The sequence below is a fragment of the Drosophila ficusphila genome, unplaced genomic scaffold (genome assembly GCF_018152265.1).
Source record: "Drosophila ficusphila isolate 14025-0441.05 unplaced genomic scaffold, ASM1815226v1 contig_791, whole genome shotgun sequence".
Lineage (NCBI taxonomy): Eukaryota > Metazoa > Arthropoda > Insecta > Diptera > Drosophilidae > Drosophila > Drosophila ficusphila.
The window spans coordinates 13,792,015-13,816,774 of record NW_025064737.1 but is presented as its reverse complement, the minus strand read 5'-3'; the positions used below and the strand labels follow the sequence as shown (position 1 = coordinate 13,816,774).

The window sequence follows — 24,760 nt, the reverse complement described above, 5'->3', positions numbered from 1 at the left end:
GAAGGACAAGGGCTGCGAGGACGACGACGAGGACGAAGAAGGAAACGCACTTGAGTGCAGCTTATTTTCCTAGGCTTGCATAATTTACGAGCATTTTCATTGATGATGGCAAGCTGAGCGGAAAAGGCAGGCGAGCAGCTTAACCCGGGACACTTTGGGCCAGGTAAAAGTCGGATCTGCTCCATGGAGACTCCCGCCGAAGGGTGGCAAGAGAGTGAGCGAGAGGCACGCACTCTGGAACACACACACACACACAGATACACATATAGCAACACACTTACAGGCCACTCACTCGGATAGATACAGATTCAGTCACTTAAATTAGCCTTAAGTTGGCTGCAACGAGTGTTTTGCTTAGCTGCTTTGTGCACTCGGATAAGTGCAAGGAGTCGCCTGGTCCTGGTCCTGCTCCTGGTGCTGCTCCTTCTGCTATTCCTGCTCCTTTTCCAAATACTTTTCCATCTCGTCCTGCAACAAACTATCAACTGCACAACTCCATGCAAAACTCATGAGCTATGCTGTGCATAAGCTGCTGCTCATGCATATCCTAGTGGCATATTTCCCCCTTTATTTTTATTTTTCATTTTTATTTTTTATTTCTGTATGTTGTGCTTTCTTTTTTTTTTTGTGTGCCTGACATGTCCAAGTTTGCGAGTTGACTGAAGCTAAAAGTTTGCTGCCACCCCATCTCCGTTGCCGTCCCACTTGATTACAAGCTTTTTATTAGCTGCCCAAAAGCAATTTGAATATGCTCATGCTGTTGTCAATCCTGTTGCAGGTCCTTTTTCCACGCCTTAAAGCGTTTTATCCTCTGAACTTGAACGCAAAAAGTGTGTGTGTGAGTGTGTGCGAGTAAAAAGCATATTAAGCAGCGTAAGTGCATGATATTATCTGTACTTGAACAGACAAGGGAACCCGAATCTGCAGCATCATTATTTTATTACCTTCTTTATTACAACTTACTGTCGATGTATCCTTAATGAGGCTTGTCTAAGTTGTTCTGGGTATTTAAGGTGAGTCCTTTGAGACAGCAGCATTCAGCTGCTGCTGCTGCTGCTGTTGCAGTTGCACTCCTGCATTTTCAATTTCGTTAAAACAAGAGCCGGAACAATGGTAGTAAAAAATATACATCATAAGCGAACATGAGGGAGGTGCTATATGCGATTCAAAAAACCGAGCAGGTATATTCACCATCTGGCCAAATAACAATTTTTTTACAATTTTAAATAAAACATAAATTCAATAAACTGGCTTTTCCTATTCCTAAAATCAGCTGATAACTTTCTAAAAACTGAGGTCCAGTGTTAACATTTTAAAGTATTGCAAAGAATACATCTTCCTTAAACTCAAGGACATCTCTTAGAAAATTCCAATTGTATTGCTTTCTATTTTTATTTCGATGAAAAGGATGTATGATTTTATTATTTATCTGGTTTAAAAGTGTGTGTGAAGTTCGTAGAATCGTGCGGGCTTTTTGATTTTCTTTCTTGTCTTGCAGACATGAAATCAAGCTGCGTTCACCCACCCTCCCACTCACACACACACACGCTCTGTGACTGGCACCAATACAGATACGCTCTGCCGGCACCCAGGACCAATGTTAAAGGCTCGATTATGCTCCCAGCGGGCTGCGCTGCCTGCCAGCGGCCAAGTTTTATTATCAGCCTCGCCAGGAGACAAGAAAAGGCAGCAGCAACAATAAAACTCATAAAATATGTTTGCCATCAAACCCCAACACACACAACGTAATACAATAGTGGATAAAATAATAGGGATTACTTTAGAAAATGGAAAAAAGGTACAGAATTTATTGAGATTCTTATCGCATTTAAATTAAGTTAATATCTAGCCACAATATGAATTAATTTAAAAGAATTTAATACAAGAATCTATTTTGTCGAATAATTTGAAACTTTGTGAAAACAACTCGGTTTTTATACTTAACGTAAGTTTTTATTAAACAGAAAATATTTTGTCGGATCTTGCTATTAGAGTTTTCTCTAAAGACAGTTACATCAGAACAATATTTTTTTAGATCATTTTAGATACAGTATTTATCCTTTTTCCCCACTGTTTAAGCGAGCTGAAAGGCACATTTCGTATTTGTATTTGCTGCTTTATTCTTCATTTAACAGCACGTCCCGCGGGAAATGGGTGGCTATGTGACGCCCACCCACCGCGACCTTTGTTTCGCGGGCCACTCGGCGCCGGCCTTTTTATTATGCGCTTCTTTTGGGCTTATTATATTCTGCCTTTACACTCATTTAAACCATTTTACAGTAATTTTGCTTATGGCTAATTTTAAGCTATTGCCCCATGGTCGCCAGAGGGAAAATCCCTACCCCCGCTGATATCTGCTCTGCGGTTTTCCTTGCGCCTTTCCACATTTTCCACACTTCTATTTTTTTATGACAGCTATTGCTCCGCCGAGAATCATTCTCTCATTTTTCTTCACTTCAGTTCGGTTAATTTTGGCTTTGTTTTTCGGTCCTAACCGCAAAAGTATTTAGCTAATTTATTATATATAAAACTTTTGCCAGCCATTAGTCGTCCCGAAACTTTCACTTTATAAATTGACAATTTGTTATGTGTCTCTCATCGTTTTCTATTATTTATCTCCGATTTTCCCCTTCGCAGCGCAGCCGGATGAAATTATTATCTATTTTTCATATCAAGCATTGGGAATTGGGGAAATCTCAGTGGCTCTCTGGCGCCTTGAATAATTCAAGAACCGGCGTAAAAATTAAACATTAAGATGGCAAGAGGCAACGGCAACGGCAAGGAGTACGACAAACTAAGCCGAGATCTCTGTCACTTTAGGTGCGGAAAAGAATTATGGATCTGGGCGGGATTTGTTTCGAAACTTGTGCAGCTTAAACGCTGGGCTGGGGTTAAGCTGTCGTGCGGAAGAAGCAGGAGCAACCAAAGCAACCGAGGAGCAACCGAGGAGCAACAAGGAGCGGCAAGGATGCTCTGGGAAAAACAATGAGAAGTGCCACAAAAGCCGCACGGCCCGACAACAAATTCTAATATTGCTTTTGTTCCTACTCCCGGCTCCTTGTGCTCCTTGTGCTCCTTTTGGCCAGTTGGGCACGCACTTCGGCCGTTTGGCTTCAAATTGAGTTGTGAGCATAAAAAACCGGGCAAATGCTCTGGGGGCCAAGCGCCAATGCGGCAAAAGTCAACTGCTGCTGCAGAGGCATCCAACGAAGGACACTGGACAATGAACGATGCTCCACAGAAAAAAAAAAAAATTATTAAAAAAAAATGTTACAAAATTTAGAATTCCACAAAAGAAATAATTAATTTTCCTACAACATAAATGATTTTTAAGTAAATCTGTACATTTATGTGGCATTCATATTTACATAAAATTTAATATTTTCACAAAGAAAGTTGTAAATATTTCATAATGTTATTTCACTGCATTTATAAATTCATGTAACGTTCTTAAGTTACAAAAGAAAGGGATAAATTTATCAACATTTTTCCTTTTTTTTTAATAATGTATTATTATTGTTTTCAAGTGCATTTAAAGGCTGTTGTCCAAGTGGCAGTGCGAAGATATTTATGGCCGATGTCCAGGGAGTGTTAGATGGTGTCTGCTGCTGCTGCTGCTGCTGCGTCGTCCGTCGGGCACTTGGTTTGAGCCCTGCTGGTAAGCCGTTTAGGGTTCAATCTCAATGGGGTCGAGGTCGATCGTTTGCCGCCAACGCGTCGTATGAGTGATATGTACGCAGTCAACAATCCAATTGCATGGCTTTTTGTAATTCCCTTGCAACCGATGTCACCGATACTGTCGTGGCTTTGTTGACCAGTCTTGACTTGGGCAATAAAAAATGATTTAAAAACGAAAATCGATTCCTAATTTATTTAACACCTATAAATAATTCAGCAAAACAACACATTTCATTTATGATACCAAACACTACATAAATTGGCACAACTAAATATTATTTGCAACAGGTGACAATATATTTTTTGTAAAACCAATAAAAGCATTGAAGAATTATCTGTCTCTAACATCTGTCAAAAACCATTTATTTTTGCTCCTCATTTAATAAAAAGCTGTTATAATTCGGCTTGTGTGCAAAGCGCAAATAATCCCACCAGCTAAGCTGGCAAAAGTTTATGTTTAGTAATTGAATTATGCAAATTATTTCATGGATATAAAATATTTGTGGCTTATTTGGTGTAAATAAATTAGCAAGTCTAAATTGTGTCAAACAACAAAGTGTGTCTGCCATAAAAGTATGTTTAATAGGTAAATTACTTGCCAATTTTCAGTCGTTTAAAAACTAAACTTTAAGCTACTTAAAGTTGAAATGAAGTTTAAGGAGAAATTGTTTAACTTTAACATAAAGCTGATTTGTTATTGCTTTTTTTATAAATATCAAACATGCAATGATTGTTGGTTCAAAAACAATAAATATTTGATTTGTTTATCATTTATTTATTTTTTATTATTAAATCCATATAATTTGCGCCCCAATTTCATCTTGTTCGCTTGAAACCACAATCTTCTTACCATTTTATCCTTTGTTTGAGCACGAACTCACCGCTTAATATACAATTTGCTGCCCTCAATATTGCCACTTTCGTGAGAGGATGACCTCTTCGCTGGCAGGATAACACCATGGAAAAAAGGGCAAACACTCGAGATCCACTACGGAATGTAAAAGGCACTTGCAGCGTGTTCCACCATTCAATTGGAAGTGCAATCGCTGGCTTAAGCAAAACGGAGGACGAATGATTCCAGGAGAGTAAAAGGTGGCAGGATTACAAGCGCCACATTCCCGGGTTTAACAAATCACCTGAAATATATATATATATATTTTGTACCCTCACCTGACGCGTTGTTTACAGCACTTAAGAATGAAAATAAACGCGTTTCAAGCTAATTAAACAATAAAAGCACAAAAGGGCGCCCGCCCCCAAAAGCAAATAGGATAACAAAGCAAATAAAAACGGAGACGAGCGGGCGGGATTTGGGTAATTCAGCAAATAAAAGTGCACGGCATTGGCATTAGTCTGTGGGCGTTATCCGCTGGAGGGGTAGAGGATTGTGGAAAGGGGGCGTGGCACAACACCCACCGCCTGCTCCTCTGACAGCTGACAAACTCGCGAGCGTGAAACGCTGGAGCGCAGAAAAGTAGGCAACAAAGACGGCAGCGATGCGATGCGATGCGATTGCAACGGTGACGGTGACGACGTGGCACAATGATGTTGCAATTTAATTTGTATTGTCGGCGGGAATGGAATGGAGATGGAGATGGCGATGGCGCTGGCGATGGTGATGGTGATGGCCATGCAGACAGAACGGAATGGAATGGTTGCCACCGACACAATTGCACTGACGGCAAAGAGAATGCCAGTTCTGGTGATGATCACGCTGACGATGATGAGAATGGCGATGGCCATGCCGCGCCTGATGAATCCACTTAGATGTCGGCTGCCTGGCAACGGCAGCAGAAGCAGCAGCAGCAGCAACAGCAACTTGTACGACAGCAACATCGGCAGCAGCCTGAGTGTCGCTTAATTGAACAGCCAAAGGACGAAATGACAGACAAAGACAAAGCTGGCGAATTGCACGTGGACATGGGGGTGTGTTCTTTGGCATGTTAACTACACAAGCTGCAAATTAAATTGGCTCAAAAAACACTACTAATTTAAGCGGGCTTAGATATAAGTTGGCAAATTCGAAATTCCTTAGATTGCAATGAATGCCATGGTTTTTAAAGACTTGCAGCATTTTCACACTTGGTTGGCTCGTTAAAATTATTTCAATTCGCAAATCAACTTGAACTGCAAATTAAATTGGCTCAAAACCAGTTCTAAATTAAGTAGAAATTTATTTTGTTCTCTATTTTGCAATTTAATGCTTGAAATGGAATTGATAAATTTTGCACAATTTTTCACACTTGGTTGATTCTTTAAAATTGATTTTAAATAGGTAAAATTCAGCAGCCAATAGTTATTACTTATAATTTTTTGGTAAGCCCTCAGGCAATTGCTACCTTCAATATAAAAACATCGAGCATAATTTCATACTTCATTTATTTCTACATAATAATGATCTTTTTAATGCCTGTCGGCTACACAAATTGGCTGCTTATGCTGTCTGCGGACCAATTGGACAAAGAAAATGATTGAAATGCATAATAATCGGTCAGGCACATGGCACCAGAAAAGGCAGGCTGAGTTAATCGCGGCACAGGCGCTTCGACGGCGGTTCCTCGTCGGTGGGGGCGATCGATTGCAGCAGCTCGGAGTTCGTGTGGCCACCGAAGAGGGTCAGCAACAGGGCAACGCCGTAGCCAGTGGCACGTTCCCCCTGCAAACAGAACAGAACAGTAGAAATCATATTAAATACGTTACGAAATAAAGCGGATTGAAAGCAATCGAATCGAATCGCGTTGAATCACTTACACAATGAACGGGCGTGGCCATATCGACGTGCATCCAGATGCCGGGATAATCGAAGCCCAGATGGGCGGCAATGAAGAGGCCGGCGCAGGAGGATTGCGCGTTCTGTCGATCCTGCAAGCGGAAGGGAAATCTCGGTTAGACATGGTGACATATACGCTCGGCTGTATGCATTACTACTGTGTCCTACTATGTGGCGCATTTGTGGATGTGCTGCTGCAAGTTGTATGCTGCATGCAACAAGCAGCAAGCAAAACTTGGCGTCGCTTTATTAAAAAGCGTCCTGTGGTGCAGCGCAACAAGGAAATATATTTATAGAGATAGATGAAGGAACAGGGGGTGGGTTTAAAACAAATCAGAGGAGCATCTCTTTAAAATAAAATGAAGATAAAATCTAGGGTTACGTTTAAATTTTAATAACAATTAAATTGAAGTACTTCTGTATATCTCAAGTTTATATAAACTTTGATATTCTTATTTCTCTTCCTTTCTTTCTTTCCTACTATTATAAATACTATTTTAAACCCAATCTAGCTATAACAAATAGGATGTATATGAAAATCACGGACACAACAATGTGTTTCCTTTTTTAGCATTACCATTACCATTTACTTTGTCCCATTTTAAATAACTTTCGAACGCACCTCGGAAGTGGCAAGCCTGGGTGTGCTAATGCCTAAATTATATGCCATGCACTGGCAGCTGCGTAGCGGAAGCAGTCCCTCTACTAACTTGAGCGGAAATTGCAGCGCTTAAATGCCAAACATAAAGTACACTTTGCACACACACACACTCACACACCATTGCACTGCGACCAGCCAAATAAAGGAGGAACCAACGCACACACACATGCGAACACTCTGCTGACAGTTGGCCAAAAAAAGGAGTTAACTGGCAGACTTCAGCAGCAGGAGCCACCGAATCGAGCGGACAGGACGAGCGGACAACTCGGGGATGCAGTGCTGCGAAAATTACATGACAACGCGCTCAGTTCCTCCTCAAGATGAAAGTCTCACACACACACTCATACATACATACGCACACACACACCTTCCGAGGGGACGTGCAAACATCGTCCGTCGAGCAGCGGAAGTCAAAAGTCCATTGAAGCAACAGAACCTAGCAGCAGACTTAAAGAATGAAATCTGAAGACTGCTGTCGGCGTTTGCCACCTCACACAGAAAATAAATTCGAAAATGTAAAATTGTGTATTGAAAACTATTAATATTTAATTTAAATTAATGGAAAGATCCCTTTGCAGTTAAGAAAATAATAAAAATATTGTTATTTGCAGAAGAAACTTTTTAAAATCAATAAGATACATTTTAAAGAAGTTAAATGACCAAATTACTGTATAACGTATATAACTCCTGCGAATTTAATTCATTTATTTCAGTGTAGCAATTGTTCCTTTGGCCTGTTGTTCCTATTCCGCTGATGAAACTCTATTTCTTCGCCGAACACTACACTGCACTGACGCTACTGCTCTTGGCGGTTTTGCAGCTAATAACTGGCTTTTGTTATGAAACTTGCGGCTGACGCTTCTCTGGCCGAAAGCGCACATATAGCCGGCATGTCCTGGCTGCTTCACTTCGGTTTGATTTGCCTGAAGACGAGGAGCAGCATGTGTTAGCCACCAAAACTTTCCAAATGCAATGTTTCCCAATGAACCAATTCAGTCGAAGGCGAGCGGAAGTGGTAAACCACAGAGTTGCAGTTCTAGTTTAAAGCAAAGCTTGTGAATCTAAAGACTTTGATTTCACTTCAAATCAATTTATTTTCTTAAGAAAGCGAAAACAAAATCTTTAACGATGCTTTAACTTGAGATCTCTTATATTATTTAACATACTAAAATATACGAATAAGTGTCTTCAGGATTCCTCTCGGATTACGTTTTACCCTCAAATGAGATTGCTTTCCAAAATTAAAGGTTAACAAGGACCTGATGTTTCCGTGGCGCTAATTAAATGTTTAACGTTTGTCGAGTCTGATCAGAGCACTCACGCACAAGGATTCGGACCGAGTTGAATCCAGTCGAATCGAGTCGGCCTTTCATCAATAATGGCAAACATTTGTCAACATAATGTCATTAACATTGATTGCATTAGGCCCGGTCCGGAATGTGCGTGTGTGCGTACGTTTGCCCCATGAAGTGAGTTTGTATCTCTCTTGGCCTTTTGTAAATAACGAAGCAACGTCAAACCCACCACCCATCCATTCCATCCAGCACCCAACGTGATTTCTCCCTCCGAGTTTGACAATGGGTCGCCGACTAATTGCGGTTTGGAACGTGACCGTATGAAGACCACCCTGTGGCATATATCCCGCCGATTTCCCAAACCAACACCATCTACGTATCAGTATCCGCATACCCATCCGCATCCGCATCCGCATTCGCATCCGCATTTGGCGATGATGCGATTCATTTGCGATTAACTTAAATTGAAATTAGCCAGCTGGCGACATTGTCTCACATTTAAGCTGCAGTTAGTGATATTCAATCAGCGATAACTGCATATATGTACGAGTTTGTATGTCGGGGGTAACGTGAGATTACATCGCTGAATGATTCACGCCCCGTGGCATCAAAATGGCTGGGAGTCCGGGAGTTGGAAGATGGGAGTATCAATTACGCATTCATTCAATAATCGAGGCGAGCACTGAAAAGGATTTGCCATCGATGCCATCAAATGGTTTCGCTGAAGGCGGCTACAGTTTTTATTCAATTTTCGCTATGTCGCAGCCAGCGCTTTAAAAACTTTGTCGCCGCAGGGCGAAGCGGACAAAAAAATATACATCTCTATATAAAAAGAGGATTCAGTGAAGGAAAAAGAAAATATTTGAAAACTCTGTTGATGCCAATTCAACTTTAAAAAATTTTTTGTAGAAGAACTCTTAAAAGAAAGAAAAACTTGGTTTCGTCTTAAAAAGTTTATCAATATCAATAAATCAATCAAATATACTTAAAAAATGTTATTTAATTTATCTAAAAGCGTTACTAAAACTCAATCTCATAAAGTAAAGTAAGCAGAGGAGTACAAGCCGGTTTTAATACAAAATGAAACCTTGAGATCTTTATAAACCGTATTGTAGTATTTTTCCTTTTACTTTCAATTTATAAAACATTCCAAAAAAAGACCATTGGCATCTCTGGCCGCCAATGAAGTTAAACGGAAACCGAGGAATAACAAGCGGAAAGATTTGTGTCAAGAAAGTCGCCGCCCCTTCAAGTATTCAACGGAAACGGGGATCATTTCGCAAAATACGTGACTTTCCAAACCTCCCCTTTTGAAAAAGGCAAAGACCACATCCCTGGTGAAATCTGCATTTAAACCACTGAGCTTGGGCATTATTTATAAACTGCTGCGGCTGGCTTTAATCAAAAAACTTAACCCCGGCTAAGCATAACCGCAACAACGATGAAATACTCGGCGCCTGGAGGTCGTGCCGTAAAAAAACTTTTGCCACATAAAAAGTTCAATGTAATTCATTAAACCACGTAAAAAGTCGCCATCGCCGCCGCCGCTGCCGCCGTACAATTGAATTTAAAATGTCGACGCCCAATAAAAATGAACTGGAGCCGGGGTCGAAACAAAAACAATTACGCATACGCCGCGTGTGCGCGCAAGAGACTGCAACACGTTGCTGCCACGGAATGGGTTTATCTAAAATTCATGCCTCTTCACAGAATACTGGGAGCAGCTTTTTACGATTTAACATAAAAATCAATTACCAACAATGGGAAAATTTTCCCAGTCATAAAACGTCGAGTAACTTTCGACTTACATTCCTTTGCGTCGTCGTCGAGAAATTGAGAAACAATTGGAAATGTTTAAGCAAATTTTATTGTCCCGCCGCCGTGTTGCTTATGTTTTACTTATGAAACAGTACTACTGTACACTCTTTACAGGGAAATGCCCCCCCACAGCAGACACTAAACAGAAACGAAAGCCGCAGACAAAAAGGAAAAAAAGTCCGCTTTACTTGGAAGAAGTAAGCCGAATGGTTGGTTGGATGGACGCTTTCTAGGTCGGACTGTCTCGCGGTCATAAAGTTGTCGAAATTCGGGATAATATTATTTTCACTTTTATTCACTTTTTGTTTGTTTCTGCTTAGTGACCTGGAAGAGGGAATTTGGTTTTAAGAAGCAGAAAGGCCCAAAGGTTAAAGGAAAGCGAAAAGTAATTTGAAGAATATTGTAATTTAATGAGCGATTGCTGCCGCATTTCAAGTTCATGGAAAATTAATAAAGAATCGAAGGAAAAAATATTATGTATATCTTTTATAATTGGTAGAACGTGTACTTTTTTTAAGAGTCTGATATTGAAACGCGTTTTATCTTCATCTGCTCGTCCAAAACAAGCTCTTAGTAAATACATTTTATTTAGTTTAAATATAAAAGTATTGATTTGTATAACTCTGTACGTGTTAAATTTTAAATGACCTGCTTTAATGCCCTAATTATCGAAATTCGTGGCCATTTGACAAGCCAAAACCACAGATAAACTTGTAAATAATGGCAATTTAAAAGCGGTCGACCCACAGACTCGAATCCCAACATCGATTTCAGCAGTTCGGGCCAAAAGGAGAACCTCCTAATTATCGGCTTAAATGGTTTCGCTTAATTCATTGCATGTAATCGAGGACATCGCTCCTGACAGCCAACAGCCGCAGATATCGCCACGCGCCAGGGGATCAGAACTCGAAAAGGGCGTGAAACAAATGGGAATCGGTTATTTAAGGCCAGAAACAAAAAAAAAAAAAAAAAACAAGGATGAGGAGAACGGGGATCACCTGGCCAACGCAAACGCTCGTGCTTGCCAAAATGAGCTGAATAGAGCCGCAGAACGAAAGCCAAAGCCGGCGGCCAACAAAGCACCCTGGCGACCGCTAACAACACTCATAATCCCTCCATTTAGTGGCGAACTAGGGGAAAAGACACCCGAAAGACCAAAAAAAAAAAAAGAAAGGTGTGTTGGGCGCAAAAAGCTAGCTCATGTAATTTAAACGCAGCGCGTGGGAATTTGCCTCAAAGCCAGAAAAAATGCGACGCTGATGGGTAGTAATGGGTGATGGGTGGGCAGGTATTTCACCTTTTTCGCATTTAACGTTGAATGCATTTGGAATTTAAAACACTTTATCACAGACACCATTGACAAAGTGCGCGGCGCTGTCACATCAACTGCAGCGGGGGCGTCAAGGGGTGAAGCGGTGCGGTGTGTAGTTCGCTGTGCGGGTGTGCACAGTGTGTTGTGTGTGTGTCTGTGTGTGGGTGAGGGTGTGTGGCATGGCCAACAACCTGCATTGGTGTGATATTTTGACTTGATTCCCATTTTTTTGCCAAGGGGAGATAGGAAGGGACGAGGAAATGACGAAAAATCAAACAGCCAACTTGCAAAAACGACACAGAGGAAAGCAGTTTTATAAAAGCTAAGAATAAGAATTCAACAATAAACATAATTATCTGAATCTAAGTTAAATTTAAGAACAGATTAAGATAATAACATAATTTATTTAATTTTAGAATCAAATTTAAAAGTTTGGAAGAAAATATCAAATATTGTTTTCAGGTTTATGTAAACATAAATTATATTATTTTCATTATCACATATTTTATTATTTTTAGATCATTTATTTTAATGATTAAACAAAATAAAATGCAATTTGAGCATTGCTAAATATTTCGAAGTAAAATTTTAAAACAAATTAAATTTTTTTAAATTGAATCTTGTTTTTAGTTTTCTAGTTGTTTTGCAACGTGTATAATCGAATGGTGGCAAAGCGGGCGATTGGCAGGTAGCCAAAATTGCCACGCCACTTGACCTGCCGGCATCTACGCACCAGCCAGTCAGTGGATCACCCTGCTACCGCCCCACCGGCAAGTGGACCTCCAACCTCGAACCGTGCCACCTCGAAGCATGCCACCCATGCGACGCCCACGGCGTGACAATGATGAATGACCATTGATCCGAGGCGCTTGCGACGTACAATAAGGTAACTCGATTTGGTTGGCTGTTGTGGCAGGAACTGGAACCAAAGCGAACCGAATGGAGCAGCGAAGGCCCGGGGCCACGACGCACCTCGCTCCGGTGGGCCAGGGCCCAGAGATGGGTTTATGGCTCACCCGCCCGGTGCCATCCCTGCATCCCAGCATCCTCAGCCCAGAGTCCTGGACACACAGGACTCTGTCTCTCACTCGCTGGCTAGCTGGCCTTTCTAATGGCTGCCAAAGTGGCTGGTGGCGTAGATTGAACGCCAAAGTTTTTGATACATGCGAATGCTACATGGGTCGAGCAGAGCGGCATGTGTGTGTGTGTATGGTTGGTGTGTGTGTGTGTGGCATAAATCAGAGTAATACTAATCAATCTTTAAACCAAACATGACGTTCATCATTTTTCCGCAACGGTGCGGTCGAGTGTAAGACAAAAGAACAACATTGAGTGCAAGAGATAAAGTTAATTAAAAATGTGTATAAAATACCGCCAGTGAGGCAAAAGGCAGAGGATGATCATGCAAGGATGTGGGGAAACGCAAACTGAAAATGAATTGAAAACAAATGAATAAAGTTACACCGAAACTTGATTAAAACTTTCTCAAAGTCACTCTATTTCTATCCGCTGCGAGCGGCCAGAAAAGTTCAGCACAGTTGTCTTCGATAATGCATAAATTAAGGTAGTTTTGGGAATTGATTTGGGGGAAACCGCTGTTAATCTTAGACACTGGAAAAGGGCATAAAATAGAAGGAGAAGTAAGGAGGATGAGATAGTTTCATTTTGTAGTTAAGATGCAAAAACTATTTAAACACCATTTAAAAGCAAGGTAATCGATTTTCAACTATACTCAATGATGGTATACAAAGTTATGCAAGAAGAAAATAAGCAAGAATTTATAAAAACATTGCACATTCCTAAAAAACACTCCTTATATATGTATCCAGAATTTCTGAAACCTGTTTTACAATAATATTTTTAATTAAACATAAAAACTTATTTACCACGTAGAACAGCGCTTTAAAAATCAAAAATAAAGTTATATTGAAAGCGCGTGGTCTACCGAGAGCTATGTTTGAATATTTTTCCCACATTTTACAAAGCTTACTCGATGCAGAAAATGAAAATTAATAAATTCCAATGGTATGGATCGCCCTTCACCGTTTTTATTTTGAGAGCAGGATAAAGTTTTCAACTATTTTACTTGCTGGTTTTAATGGTGCAAGAAAAGTACTTACCGCCACCGAGTTTTTCATATCAGCAACGGCCGAGGCGAATTCGGAGAAATGCAATTCGGGGCAATAAATTATTGGCGCCAATAAATCGCCGGATTTGCGTCCGGCCTGCAACGACTTCGCCTCCCATGTCTCCGAGTTTGTCAATACGGCACCATGATATTTGCCTGTTGCAACGCCCTGGAATAAAGAGAATAAAGAGATATATAGTATATACATACGTATAAAGTGGATGTGAGAAATCGCAAATGAAATATTCAAGCACCCGGTTCGGCAGAGATATATTTAAGAATGGTTCGCACCCGCTGGGGAGGTTTTGATAGAAAACAAGCAACAATCAACAAAATGCCAGCAATAAAACTGTACAGCAACTAACAATGTTTGAGGGGAGGGGAGGAATGCGGAGGGGGGGAAATGGGGAAAAGGTGTCGAGCGGAGGGTGCACGAAAATTGCGAGCTTCCGACGCGACCGGCAATAAAAAGGTGCAAGGTTATTTAGCACGAGCAACACCCAAACAACAGGCAAGGACTCCGTGGCGCGTGTTCAACTGCAGCTGGACAAATGAAGGCAGCACCAGGAGCTCCAGGAGCAACAAAGGCAGCAACAGCGGTGCCGAAAAGCAAGAGCGGCATGAATGCACTCAAAAATATATATGTAGGTATATGTGTATAACTTTTAATTAGAAAAGTGCGAGCCAGTTAGAAATTGGAATAAGAACATCAAAAGCAATTGAAAACCTTTACAAAATAAAATATCTTCTTTCTACTTGTTGTATAGAGGTTAATAGTTTTCTTCCAGTGCACCAGGAACCGCCACACACAGCTGAAAACAACAGCAAAAGGTGTAACAAGCAGCAGGAACATAAAATGTAAAAGCGAAAAAGTGTTGGTTGCCTGCTTTTTGTACTTGATGCTGCTGCTGTTTGCTGCTGCTGCTGCTGCTGCTGCAGTGGCAGTTGCTCCAATGTTGGCAATTAATATTATTGCATCCCGTCTAGGTGTGTGTCTGGGTGTAATGAAATTAAGCACAACAAGGTCCAAAAACGAGAATGCCGAAACAAAATGGCAAAATGTTGAAATTTTTAGATGAGAATAGAGTTGGCCATTTTTAGGCTGGGTGCCCAAGGAATTTCGCTGCGAACAATGCAGCTTTCGGGCGGAGAGAAGGCGACTGACTGTATGGCACGCCCCTCTGACCAGTTTCGATTTATTTCCCATCGAACCACAAATAACGTAAATTGGCATCATATTTTAAGCAAATTGCAGTCAAGATTTATGGTAATTGTGCGCCATCGCAGCAGCTACTCAGTCGCTCCTCTCGTTCTCTCCCTTTTTCGCTGCAGTTGAAAACGAAAACCCCACCAACCCACCAGACCACCACCCAAAACCCACTGCCCCCTGCCACTCCATCCGCTGCAACCAAAAATCGACCACAAACGACGAATCCTTTGCTGTTGTTGGTCTGCCAATGCTGGCGCTGCTATTCCTCCAAGTTGCCAGCGAAAACCAAATTTGCAATTTATTTTTCCAATTAACCTCGTGACTTTTATAAAGCGTGGCATAAATTCTCGCACAACAAGGCAGTGAACTCGGTACATCCAAGGCCACCATCCAACCCACCTGGATTGTAGCCCCACCTCCTCAGTTCGGTTTTCCTGGTGTAAAGATCTCTTGCAACCGAAATTACCTTGGACACCGGCAATATAATTTGCTGGCTGCATTAGTGGCGGAAATGTGCATTCAATCTGCTGAATTGTTGCCTTTAATCGCATTAAAAGGACACCAAAGAGTTTCCCAAATGAATGTAGCTGCAGAACAAAAAATCTTGTGGTCTGTGAAACTAACAGTCTTAATCAATAAAAGTAAATAAGTAACAAGACAAGATAAGGATTTATCTGTATTCTATCTTCGCCGGAAATGTTGAAATGGAGAAAACGAGAAGGGTTTAAGAGCTTAAGATAAAAAAGAGGTTTAAGTTTACGTTTATAAATACTTGCGCCTTATCAGTGAAACTATAATCATTTACGCACAACCCCTAGACATAAACTACTCATTCAATAAAACCCCAAAATAATGATGAAATCTATAAAATGTAAATAAAAACAAAATCATCTCAAATGTAATCGCAAAATTTCCAAGTCAGAATTGAATTGATAATATCGGAACCAATTGAATAATTTTATAATCTTGTGAAATAACATATAAAATAAAATAAAATAAAATAAAAGAAGACTCACCTGAGCTCCGGTTAATGTAGCCATGTCGAGTATAATATTGGCCTTCAGATCCTTGTTGGCATAGCAAACGCCATCGGCGAGCACCAAGCGTCCCTCGGCGTCCGTGTTGTTGATCTCCACTGTACGACCCGAGTAAAGAGTGTGAATGTCATCGGGGCTGAAAAAAAAGAATGTACAAAAATGATTAGGAAGACTTTTAAGCTTTATCTGGTGCTAATACCCACCGTGTGGCATTTGGACCCACGGAGTTCTCAGCCATGCAGAAGACGGCATGCAGGTTGTCCTTAAATCCGCACTTGACTGCCGCATAAAACGCGCCAAGAATTGCAGCTGCTCCTCCACAATCTCGCTTCATTCCAGGCATGCCGGTCTTGGCCTTGATGCTCAAACCGCCGGTGTCGTAGACGATGCCCTTGCCCACCAGAGCGATGGTCTCCTGGGCTCCCTTTGGCAGGTGGGAAAGCACCACGAGAGCAGGTGGCACGGCAGCCGCCTTCCCCACGCCATAAATACCGCCAAAACCGCGCTCCTGCAGTTCCTCGCCGCGAATAACTTGCGGCTCGAGACCCAGCTCCTTGTCCACCTCCTCGACGGCCTGGACAAAGTGATCCACGTTCATTTCGTTGCAGGGCATGTCCACAATGCGAGCGGTCAGTCGAATGGCCCGCGAGGTCTCATTCAGGCACTTTATATCCTCTTCCGACAGAGGTTCGCAGTCAACGCCGCCTTCTTTGTTGATTATCAAAAACTCGACGTTCACCACATTCCTTCCGGTATCCTTGTTTCCATCGCCTCCATCACCGCAACCGATTTCTGACTTAGGTGTTGCTGCCGCCAGCAGATTGCCAGTTTTGCGAGAGTAGAGGGGAAAGGCACGAACCACCGCACAGGCGCTGGCGAATAGATTCTCTCGCTCGCAGACCAGCACGACGGACTCCTCGGAAACGTTCAGGACATGGTTCTTCACCAGGCGGGTGATGGCATGGGCCCGCGAGGCTGTGTTGTGCCTGGAGGCCTTCAGCGGTAAAGCAGCCACCGTGGCCACATCGAGATAGAGGGACACCTTATCCGTGGGCGCCGGGTGTAAGCAAGCGACAGCATTCAGGAAGGTCTCCTCGCTTACACGCGGACTAAGTTTGCTCTCGAGATGACTGAACTTCAGCAGATTCAGATGGCGCAGCTGGCCGATGATCAACACCGGATGCGACTGCGGATCGCTGCATCCCAGCGAAGCGTTGAACTTCAGGTCCGTGGCCATCTGGAAGAGAAGACGATTGCGAATGAGTAAAGACTCGGAAATCGAGACCCGGGAACGCCGGTCGAGTGCCCGCGATAAGCTACCACCTTATCAGTGCTAATCTTGGGATTAACTCTCCGCTGAGTGCCCCACTTGCTTATCAGTCGACGACTTTGCACCACAAGGCATCAAGGCATTGACGATGCAGCCACCCATAAATCACGAGAGTGTAAAATGTAGATAAGAAGGGGTTTTCGGATTAGGGGTGATGGTGGGGCTATTTGATCTAAAGGAGGAGGCATTCAGCGGATCAGTTAAAGATAATTTTTTTTACCGAAATGAGGCATTGACAACAAAATTATCGTATTTTTTTTAAATTAAGAGTAAAGAGTAAAAAAAATAAGATATAAATAATTAAAACAATTAAACAGTTGTGTTTATTATTTAAACAACTATTCAACAAACGTTAAAATTTGTTTCTAAATTATCCGTTATTTCTCGTGACCTTGAATTCAGCGCGACAAGAACAACAAGTGGGTCGTCGACCGATTCGCGGGGTATCTAAAAAAAACAAGCACAAATTCTTATTCGTTATTTGCAAAGTATAGTTTAAACAACAACACCGAATTGTGGTTATATCTAAGCATTATGCAAATTCTCCATTCTCTATTTTTAGAACCTTGTTCATGCTTTTTCTTTTGCAAAATATTTTTGCACATTTCACTTCCGTTTATTTGCTTACCTTTCGAATGCGGCTACTGCTGTAAGTGCGAGCGAGAAGGTTGCGTACTGCCTGAACGCCAAACAGCGAACGCATCAATTGTTTGCTTCAGAAATTGCACAAATTATTGCAAAATTTGCGACTTTTAGTGTTTTTGCCTTGACAATTTGACTTGCAATTTTTTGCTTGCCGGCACCTAGTGATGTGTCCCTTGAAGCGATATATCGATGGCGACTATCGATATACAGCTCAAATCAAAGTTTATCGGTCTGGCAACCCTTTATCCAGCTGGAAGTGTCATCACTATCCAAGAGTGTCATCTCTGTCTGGAAAGCAAAACAAGCGTCTCAAAAACAAAGCCGCGCTAAATTTTAAAGAATTTCGACAATTTAAGTAAAATAAGTACAAATATGGCCATTATGAAAGTTGAATCTTCTTTTGAGAAACGCTTAAAGGCTATGTACGACAAACAGAATCGCATGGAAGCGCGGGAAGCGAGCGTCATAAAGAAAATTTTAAAATTTAACAACAATTTATGTGAGTTGCAATAGATAAATTGTTTTCTTAATTTAAAATATTTTTAATTTAAATTTTGTATAAAGTGGATGCCGTGGAAGCAGTAGTTCGCCATCATCGGAAAGTGGGTAAGTTGCAGAAAATCATCCAGCAGAGACGAGAAGAAGTGGAGAAGCGAGTTTCCTTCATGGAGGATTTGGCCCACGAAGTGGAGGCCACCAAACAGAGGAACTTGGTCATGCGTGAACAGCTAAAACACCACAAAATGTTGGAGAAACAGCGCAACAACGAAATTATGGAAAGGTCAGCACTAAGTCATAATTACTCTGCAGTAGAATTACGTTCAAATATTTCCTTGGGTTTTTAAAAACTGGAATAAACAAACATATTATATTATATGTATGTATATACAATTATAAGGTCAAGGAAAGTATGCTCCCTAAAAGCATGCATATACAAAATATTTGCCCACTTTCCCCTGCGCACTCATTATCAAATTATAAACATTGTCAAGTCGTCACGCAATGTCCCATAATTCTGTATGACATACAATAATAAAAGCAATATGTGTTCTTTTGTTTAATTATATAGCATCCACACGCTGAAGCAGACAACAGGGACCTATATAAATCACGAAGCTCTGCCGGCACGTGTGAAAGGTGTCACTGTACTGCGGAACGACAATCAAGACCAGTTAATACCCTTTGATCTGAAGGCAACCGATGTGGAAGGTCTGAACTCACTTTGTCAGCATTTTCAAAGCTTGAACGTAGACGCAACCCAGTGGCGCCAGCTGGTCTCGCTTGCCACGGAAATGTCTACGGATTCATCCACCAGGCATACAACACCGCCCAAGGACGATCGGAAGTTCAATTCCATAATTGATCTCACCTCGCCGACAAGTCAGACGTGATTTCCGATTACCCGACAATGTGTGAAGCCCCACGCCATAATAAGAATTTAAATTATAAATATGTAGTTGGCGACTAAATAATAGCGCAGTAATTTCGAATTGTACTTTAAGCAAAGCAAAGCTACTGCGGGTATTTTTATCGTGTTAAATACAACTTATTTAATTGCTGTCATAATTGTACATCAATATTTTTTACTATAACATGCATTACAAAATATATTTAGAAGAAATCGAACTTTGGCATTCGTTTCTTCATTTTTTTTTAATAAATGAAAACGTTTCTACTGCAGTCATATACATATTAAATTAGCTTCCACGTATAATCCGTTTTGATTGATCCCTTTTTAAATGCTTAAAAAAAACTTGCTGAACAAGATTTACATTGTACGCGATTTTCTTATGCACTTAAAATTATTTTTCAAGTCCGCAGTATTAGTATAAAACGACCCATTTTGGGTTACTTGTTAAAACTAACGCCAAATTCGAATGTATTAAAATTTACTGAACTAATTAAACCACTCTTTCAATGTTTGTTTATCAAGAATGTGATCCCCAAATTGTGTCATAATCAAGTCAAGTTAAAAAGTGCAGTCGAGTCCGAGTCCTCATTATCTTTTGTGTTGGCCGCCGCTGTTGCTCGAGAAATCTGAAAAGTCGTAAGCGAGACACATTGACCGTCTCACCGGCTAACCGATCTATGTATAAACGCCGATGCGATCCATATAGATTGGCATTGTTTAATTGCTATTGTCCGGCGAAAGCAAAGTGTGAGTGACTTATCGGGGGCTACAAAAACGCAGCGGCTCGGCGGCGATGGGTTCAGTTGGTGGCCGGACTCCAAGATGATCACGGAACTTCTCCTGGCGATCTGCACCGCGGTGCTCCTTTGCCTCTCGTATCGATATGCGGTGGCTCGGCCCTCCGGCTTTCCTCCCGGTTCGTTTCGGTTGGAATCGTGGCGAGAGCCCAGCAGCTAATCGGATTATTCACAGGTCCTCCGAGGATTCCGTTGTTCGGGAGCTATCTATTCCTGCTGATGCTGAACTTTAAGTATCTGCACAAGGCCGCTTTGACCCTCAGTCGGTGGTATAAATCGGATATAATCGGACTGCACGTGGGTCCTTTTCCGGTGGCTGTCGTTCACAATGCTCAGGGAGTTCGCGAGATCCTCAACAACAAGGTTTTCGATGGACGTCCTCAGCTTTTCGTTGCCGCAATGCGGGATTCCGGTCCAGATGTTCGAGGTGAGTTTGAATTATGTCCGGGCAATCGTATCAGCCACTGATAGTAGTGAACACTTTGAATGGCGTTGTTTAAAATATATTGGGGTCAATCGTGAATTAATTGTCGCTGTAGGCGAACAAAACACTCTTATCGCTGGAAACCCATTAACACTGGGTGCACTTCACTCGTAGAAAGCGAAATCTAAGTATAGGTAGTTTTTATTGATTAATATGGGGTACTTAAAACTGTTCACCGAAACATTTTTGTTTTGATTGCAGTTTAAGGGAAATTCATATATATAATATCAATTCCTATTCTCAATTGCAATAATCTGTTATCTAATCATAAAGAGTTTAGTTATCGTATCGCTAAATATAACATATAACTTTGATAATAAATCTGTTGATATATTTTAATAGTTTTTCCAAAATTTCCTTTTTCCCTGAAGGCATCTTCTTTCAGGACGGACCTTTGTGGAAGGAGCAGCGCCGCTTTATCCTTCGCTATCTGCGTGACTTTGGCTTCGGTCGTCGTTTCGAGCAACTGGAGCTGGTTATCCAGGAGCAGTTGACGGACATGCTCGATCTGATCCGCAACGGACCCAAGTATCCGCACGAGCACGAAATGGTAAAACCAGGAGGATACCGCGTGCTCCTGCCGCTGCTGTTCAATCCCTTCTCGGCCAACTGCCACTTCCACATTGTTTACAACGAGTGTATGAGTCGCGAGGAGATGAGCAGACTGGTGAAGCTCTGCCAGATGGGAATGCAGTTCCAGCGGAATGCGGACGACTACGGCAGGATGTTGAGTATACTCCCGTGGATTCGACACTTTTGGCCCGAGAGGAGTGGCTACAACAAACTGAATGAATCCAACATATTTGTGCACAAGTTTTTCGCTGAGTTTGTGGACAAATATTTGGATAGCTACGAGGAGGGAGTGGAACGCAACTTCATGGATGTCTACATTGCGGAAATGAGACGCAATTCTGGTTACGGATTCAATCGGGATCAGCTCATCATGGGCCTGGTGGACTTCTCCTTTCCGGCGTTAACTGCCATCGGAGTTCAGTTGTCGCTGCTCATTCAGTACCTCTTGTTGTATCCTTCGGTGCTGCGATCGATGCAGAAGGAAATCGACGAGGTGGTCGGATGCGGACGTCTGCCCACTCTGGAGGATCGCAAGAATCTGCCCTTCACCGAGGCCACTATTCGCGAGGGTCTTCGGATCGAAACTCTGGTTCCCTCGGATGTGCCGCACAAGGCGATGGAGGACACCGAGTTGCTGGGATACCAGATACCCAAGGTGAGTTGTTTGTTTTACAAATGTTTACTTTAACTAAACCTAAAATTTAAAATACACACACTTAATAATAATTTTAAATCCCTTACAATACATCAAGATTTTTAATCTAATCTTTCTTAACCTTCTAGGACACCATTGTGATACCCAGCTTGTATGCCTTCCATTCGGACTGTCGCGTTTGGTCGAAGCCGGAAGAATTCCGGCCGGAAAGATTCCTCGACGAGAAGGGAAAGCTCAGTCTGAAATTGGATGTTTCACTGCCCTTCGGAGCGGGAAAAAGGCTTTGCGCCGGTGAAACTTTCGCCAGGAATATGCTCTTCCTGATGACAGCGACCATGTGCCAGCACTTTGACTTTGTGTTGAGTCCGAATGACCGGTTGCCCGATCTCTCCAAGAACCTCAACGGTCTGATTATCTCGCCTCCTGATTTCTGGGTGCAGCTAAAGGATCGCCATTAAAGACTCAGTGTGAAAGTATCCAAGAAACTAGAATTACCTGATTTGTATCTTAAGAATTCTTTAAACTATATACTTTTTATAATATAAAACTAGTTTTGTAAGCAATGTTTATCTACAAATTGTTCGCATTTTGCGCCAAATATTATCATGTATTCACAAATTTTTTATGAGTATTTTTTGCCTCCCCTAAAAAACAGTTTATACCAATAGTTTGACTATGTAAAACCAACGCATAGTTATCTATTTGATCAAATTGTTATACATTAAAGAGTGTGTTTATGGCTCGCTTTCCGCCTCAGAAGGATAATCCTGTGTTAGCGAAGTTTCGGGAGGAGTAACTGCGAGAGGATCCGCCTCCAAGTGCTCCTCCGAGTGATCGGAGTAGCGTTCCATCCCCAATTCGGCATAAAGTTCGTGTTCGGAATCAGAGGTTATTTCGATATTGGACACTCCCAGCGAACTGGTCGACGAAAGGCACAAGGAAATCAGGGAAGCGATCGAGGAACGGGCACTCAGAGCCGAAGACTGAGTGGCTTCGTTCTCGGATTCGGAATCTGGTCTGTAGCCATCCTCCTCTTCCTCCTGGAGATTCGCACTCGAGGATCCCGACGTGTCCGCCGGTGCAGTGTTTTCCTCGGTTGGAGCAGCGCGACTCTCCTTGCGGAGCTCCACCACCTCGCTGAGGATCTGGTGCTGCTTGTCTGCAATGGTGGCCACCAGCTGCTCCAGGCTCTTGATCGTGGCCTCGTACTCAGTGAGCTTCTTCTTCAGCTGCCAGTTCTCCGCTCGGCAGCTGTCCAACTCCAAGGTGGCGCACATCGCGATCTTCGTGTCGTCCGACTCCGCGGATTTGGTTCTGAATGCAAACCACATTGTTACACAGAGAAAAACAAATCGTAGAAACCGCACACGATTCCGTTTTCAATATAAAACAGATTTATAAGTCAAAAGACTTATACTATTTACAAATTTTAAGAGTGTTATGATTTTGTTATTGTTTTTAATAATCTTTACTGTGAAATTTCCTTGCCCAAGTAAGGTACACATTTCATTTACAGACTTTAAAGAATATATTCAAGACATTCAACGGTTGATTGCGGGTTTTTAAAAAATCAAAATGCATGTCTACGCATTTTTATTTGAACAAGTGCGTTTAAAACTTACATGGTTATGGCACTGGATTCTCTCGAATGAAATGGGCAAGTGTGCGACATTTTGAGACTTGGAATTTACTAATTCAGTTCAGCAATTGTCTCACGACAAAATAGACTTGACCTATTTGTACCTTGAGGTATCCCCCGATATTATTTGACACTGTTCTCCTGATGTCTTGATTGGACTGCAAAATAGTTGCTAGTCCAAAGAATATCCAAGTGCATGACAGAATTTTCACAGCTGACTTGAGTTGTATAAAAACATATTCATGCAAAATCCCAAATAATTTATTAAGCCATCTGCATTTTTAATAGCAGATTAAGCTTTGTAGATGTCGATAACACCTAGATAACCCATTTAAAACGAAAAGCCTAAATAACTAGACGAAGCAGTCTATTAACTGTCAATACCCAATGATTAATAATAAATAATCTTGTCAAATTAACTGTTTCTAATTTTATAAGCCGAAGCTGATAAGACAACTTAGGCGACATAATAAAAAGCCAACTGCAAGATAACCAGCTGTTCGGTCTTATCAATATTAAAAAAGAAAGGTTGTGGTGAGGTTGAAGTACTTGAGATTAATAAATAAATAATAATAAAAAGTCATAGGATCATAAAATATTTTTCACAATCAAATTTCAGTAATATTAAATGTAAGTTATCAAAATATTGCTGCTACTTACTTCTGTTCTTTTCTTTAGCATGCATGATCGTCTTGAGCGTCGGGATCTGCTTTTCCTAGCACATTTATCCTTGCTTGGCCTTCCCCTGTGGATCCTCCGTTGGCAGCAGGAACAACATTCCCTGGGTTGATTGGCACAGCCCGAGCAGCTGGAATGATTTCGATAGATGGACTTCGTTGACCGACGATCTACACAGGATGATGTCTTGCTCCGCTTTTCTATTTTAGGTTTCCCCGATTTGCGCCTGTGACGATGAGTGCAAGACCTTTGCTTTCTGCTTTTTTGGTTCTGCAGCAAAGGGGTTTTCAATTAAATATAAATATACATAGATATATATATGCTGCACTCACCTTCATCCGATACTTGCACTTATCACTCGTACTTAGAGCATTCCATTCTCCGGCTGCCTGACGAAGTGCATATTCCTGCGAGACTTCGGGATATGTGCTCTGCTTTTCCATCACGTAACTAAAAAAACCGTTTACATAAAGTCCGGATTCCATTTTTGTTTCACTAAAAATTTTATAAGAAATATCTAAAAATGAAAAACCTAGAAAATGACTAAAGCTGTTTTGGTACAAAAGTGTAAGAAAAGTCCAAGCATATGTTGATTCAAAATATAATGTTTAGAAAGAACCTTCGTTTGCAAAGATAAAA

The 24,760-nt window shown here is 41.6% G+C and overlaps 4 protein-coding genes across 6 annotated transcripts; 2 read left to right on the top strand and 2 right to left on the bottom strand.

Annotated features, from left to right (window-relative positions):
* Window positions 1-6,040: 6,040 nt before the first annotated feature.
* LOC108087249 (probable aminopeptidase NPEPL1) lies at window positions 6,041-24,679 on the bottom strand. Of its 3 annotated transcripts, none has more exons than XM_017184551.2 (7): window positions 24,454-24,679; window positions 24,104-24,391; window positions 16,113-17,146; window positions 15,889-16,045; window positions 13,655-13,831; window positions 6,430-6,540; window positions 6,041-6,334 (listed from the first exon to the last, which is right to left on the bottom strand). In XM_017184551.2, exons 1-7 carry the CDS (start codon window positions 24,604-24,606, stop codon window positions 6,203-6,205), a joined length of 2,052 nt encoding a protein of 683 aa, XP_017040040.2. In that variant the 5' UTR covers window positions 24,607-24,679; the 3' UTR covers window positions 6,041-6,202. The 3 variants fall into 3 exon arrangements, with proteins under 3 accessions (XP_017040040.2, XP_017040042.2, XP_017040041.2); XM_017184553.2 differs by lacking the exons at window positions 24,104-24,391; window positions 24,454-24,679 and adding exons at window positions 17,631-17,686; window positions 17,868-17,988; XM_017184552.2 differs by lacking the exons at window positions 24,104-24,391; window positions 24,454-24,679 and adding an exon at window positions 17,868-18,058.
* On the top strand, window positions 18,162-19,781 carry LOC108087251 (kinetochore protein Spc25). Its single transcript, XM_017184555.2, has 3 exons — window positions 18,162-18,383; window positions 18,449-18,665; window positions 18,954-19,781. The coding sequence occupies exons 1-3, from the start codon at window positions 18,257-18,259 to the stop codon at window positions 19,273-19,275; spliced, it is 666 nt and encodes a 221-aa protein (XP_017040044.1). The 5' UTR covers window positions 18,162-18,256; the 3' UTR covers window positions 19,276-19,781.
* Window positions 20,085-22,367, top strand: LOC108087250 (probable cytochrome P450 304a1). Its single transcript, XM_017184554.2, has 4 exons — window positions 20,085-20,211; window positions 20,268-20,519; window positions 20,948-21,804; window positions 21,933-22,367. The coding sequence occupies exons 1-4, from the start codon at window positions 20,118-20,120 to the stop codon at window positions 22,260-22,262; spliced, it is 1,533 nt and encodes a 510-aa protein (XP_017040043.1). The 5' UTR covers window positions 20,085-20,117; the 3' UTR covers window positions 22,263-22,367.
* On the bottom strand, window positions 22,470-23,606 carry LOC108087252. Its single transcript, XM_017184556.2, has 2 exons — window positions 23,427-23,606; window positions 22,470-23,118 (listed from the first exon to the last, which is right to left on the bottom strand). The coding sequence occupies exons 1-2, from the start codon at window positions 23,474-23,476 to the stop codon at window positions 22,539-22,541; spliced, it is 630 nt and encodes a 209-aa protein (XP_017040045.1). The 5' UTR covers window positions 23,477-23,606; the 3' UTR covers window positions 22,470-22,538.
* Window positions 24,680-24,760: the final 81 nt, after the last annotated feature.

Bases quoted from the DNA above. Each gene is read 5' to 3' on its own strand.
- LOC108087251 (XM_017184555.2), top strand. From the start codon at position 18,257: ATGGCCATTATGAAAGTTGAATCTTCTTTTGAGAAACGCTTAAAGGCT. The intron at 18,384-18,448 runs GTGAGTTGCAAT...TTTTGTATAAAG, and splicing joins AAAATTTAACAACAATTTAT to TGGATGCCGTGGAAGCAGTA. The intron at 18,666-18,953 runs GTCAGCACTAAG...TTAATTATATAG, and splicing joins AACAACGAAATTATGGAAAG to CATCCACACGCTGAAGCAGA.
- LOC108087250 (XM_017184554.2), top strand. From the start codon at position 20,118: ATGATCACGGAACTTCTCCTGGCGATCTGCACCGCGGTGCTCCTTTGC. The intron at 20,520-20,947 runs GTGAGTTTGAAT...TTTTCCCTGAAG, and splicing joins TTCCGGTCCAGATGTTCGAG to GCATCTTCTTTCAGGACGGA. The intron at 21,805-21,932 runs GTGAGTTGTTTG...TTAACCTTCTAG, and splicing joins TGGGATACCAGATACCCAAG to GACACCATTGTGATACCCAG.
- LOC108087252 (XM_017184556.2), bottom strand. From the start codon at position 23,476: ATGTCGCACACTTGCCCATTTCATTCGAGAGAATCCAGTGCCATAACC. The intron at 23,119-23,426 runs GTAAGTTTTAAA...GTTTGCATTCAG, and splicing joins GAATCCAGTGCCATAACCAT to AACCAAATCCGCGGAGTCGG.
- LOC108087249 (XM_017184551.2), bottom strand. From the start codon at position 24,606: ATGGAATCCGGACTTTATGTAAACGGTTTTTTTAGTTACGTGATGGAA. The intron at 24,392-24,453 runs GTGAGTGCAGCA...CCTTTGCTGCAG, and splicing joins AGTGCAAGTATCGGATGAAG to AACCAAAAAAGCAGAAAGCA. The intron at 17,147-24,103 runs GTAAGTAGCAGC...CTTCTCTTCCAG, and splicing joins TGCTAAAGAAAAGAACAGAA to ATGGCCACGGACCTGAAGTT.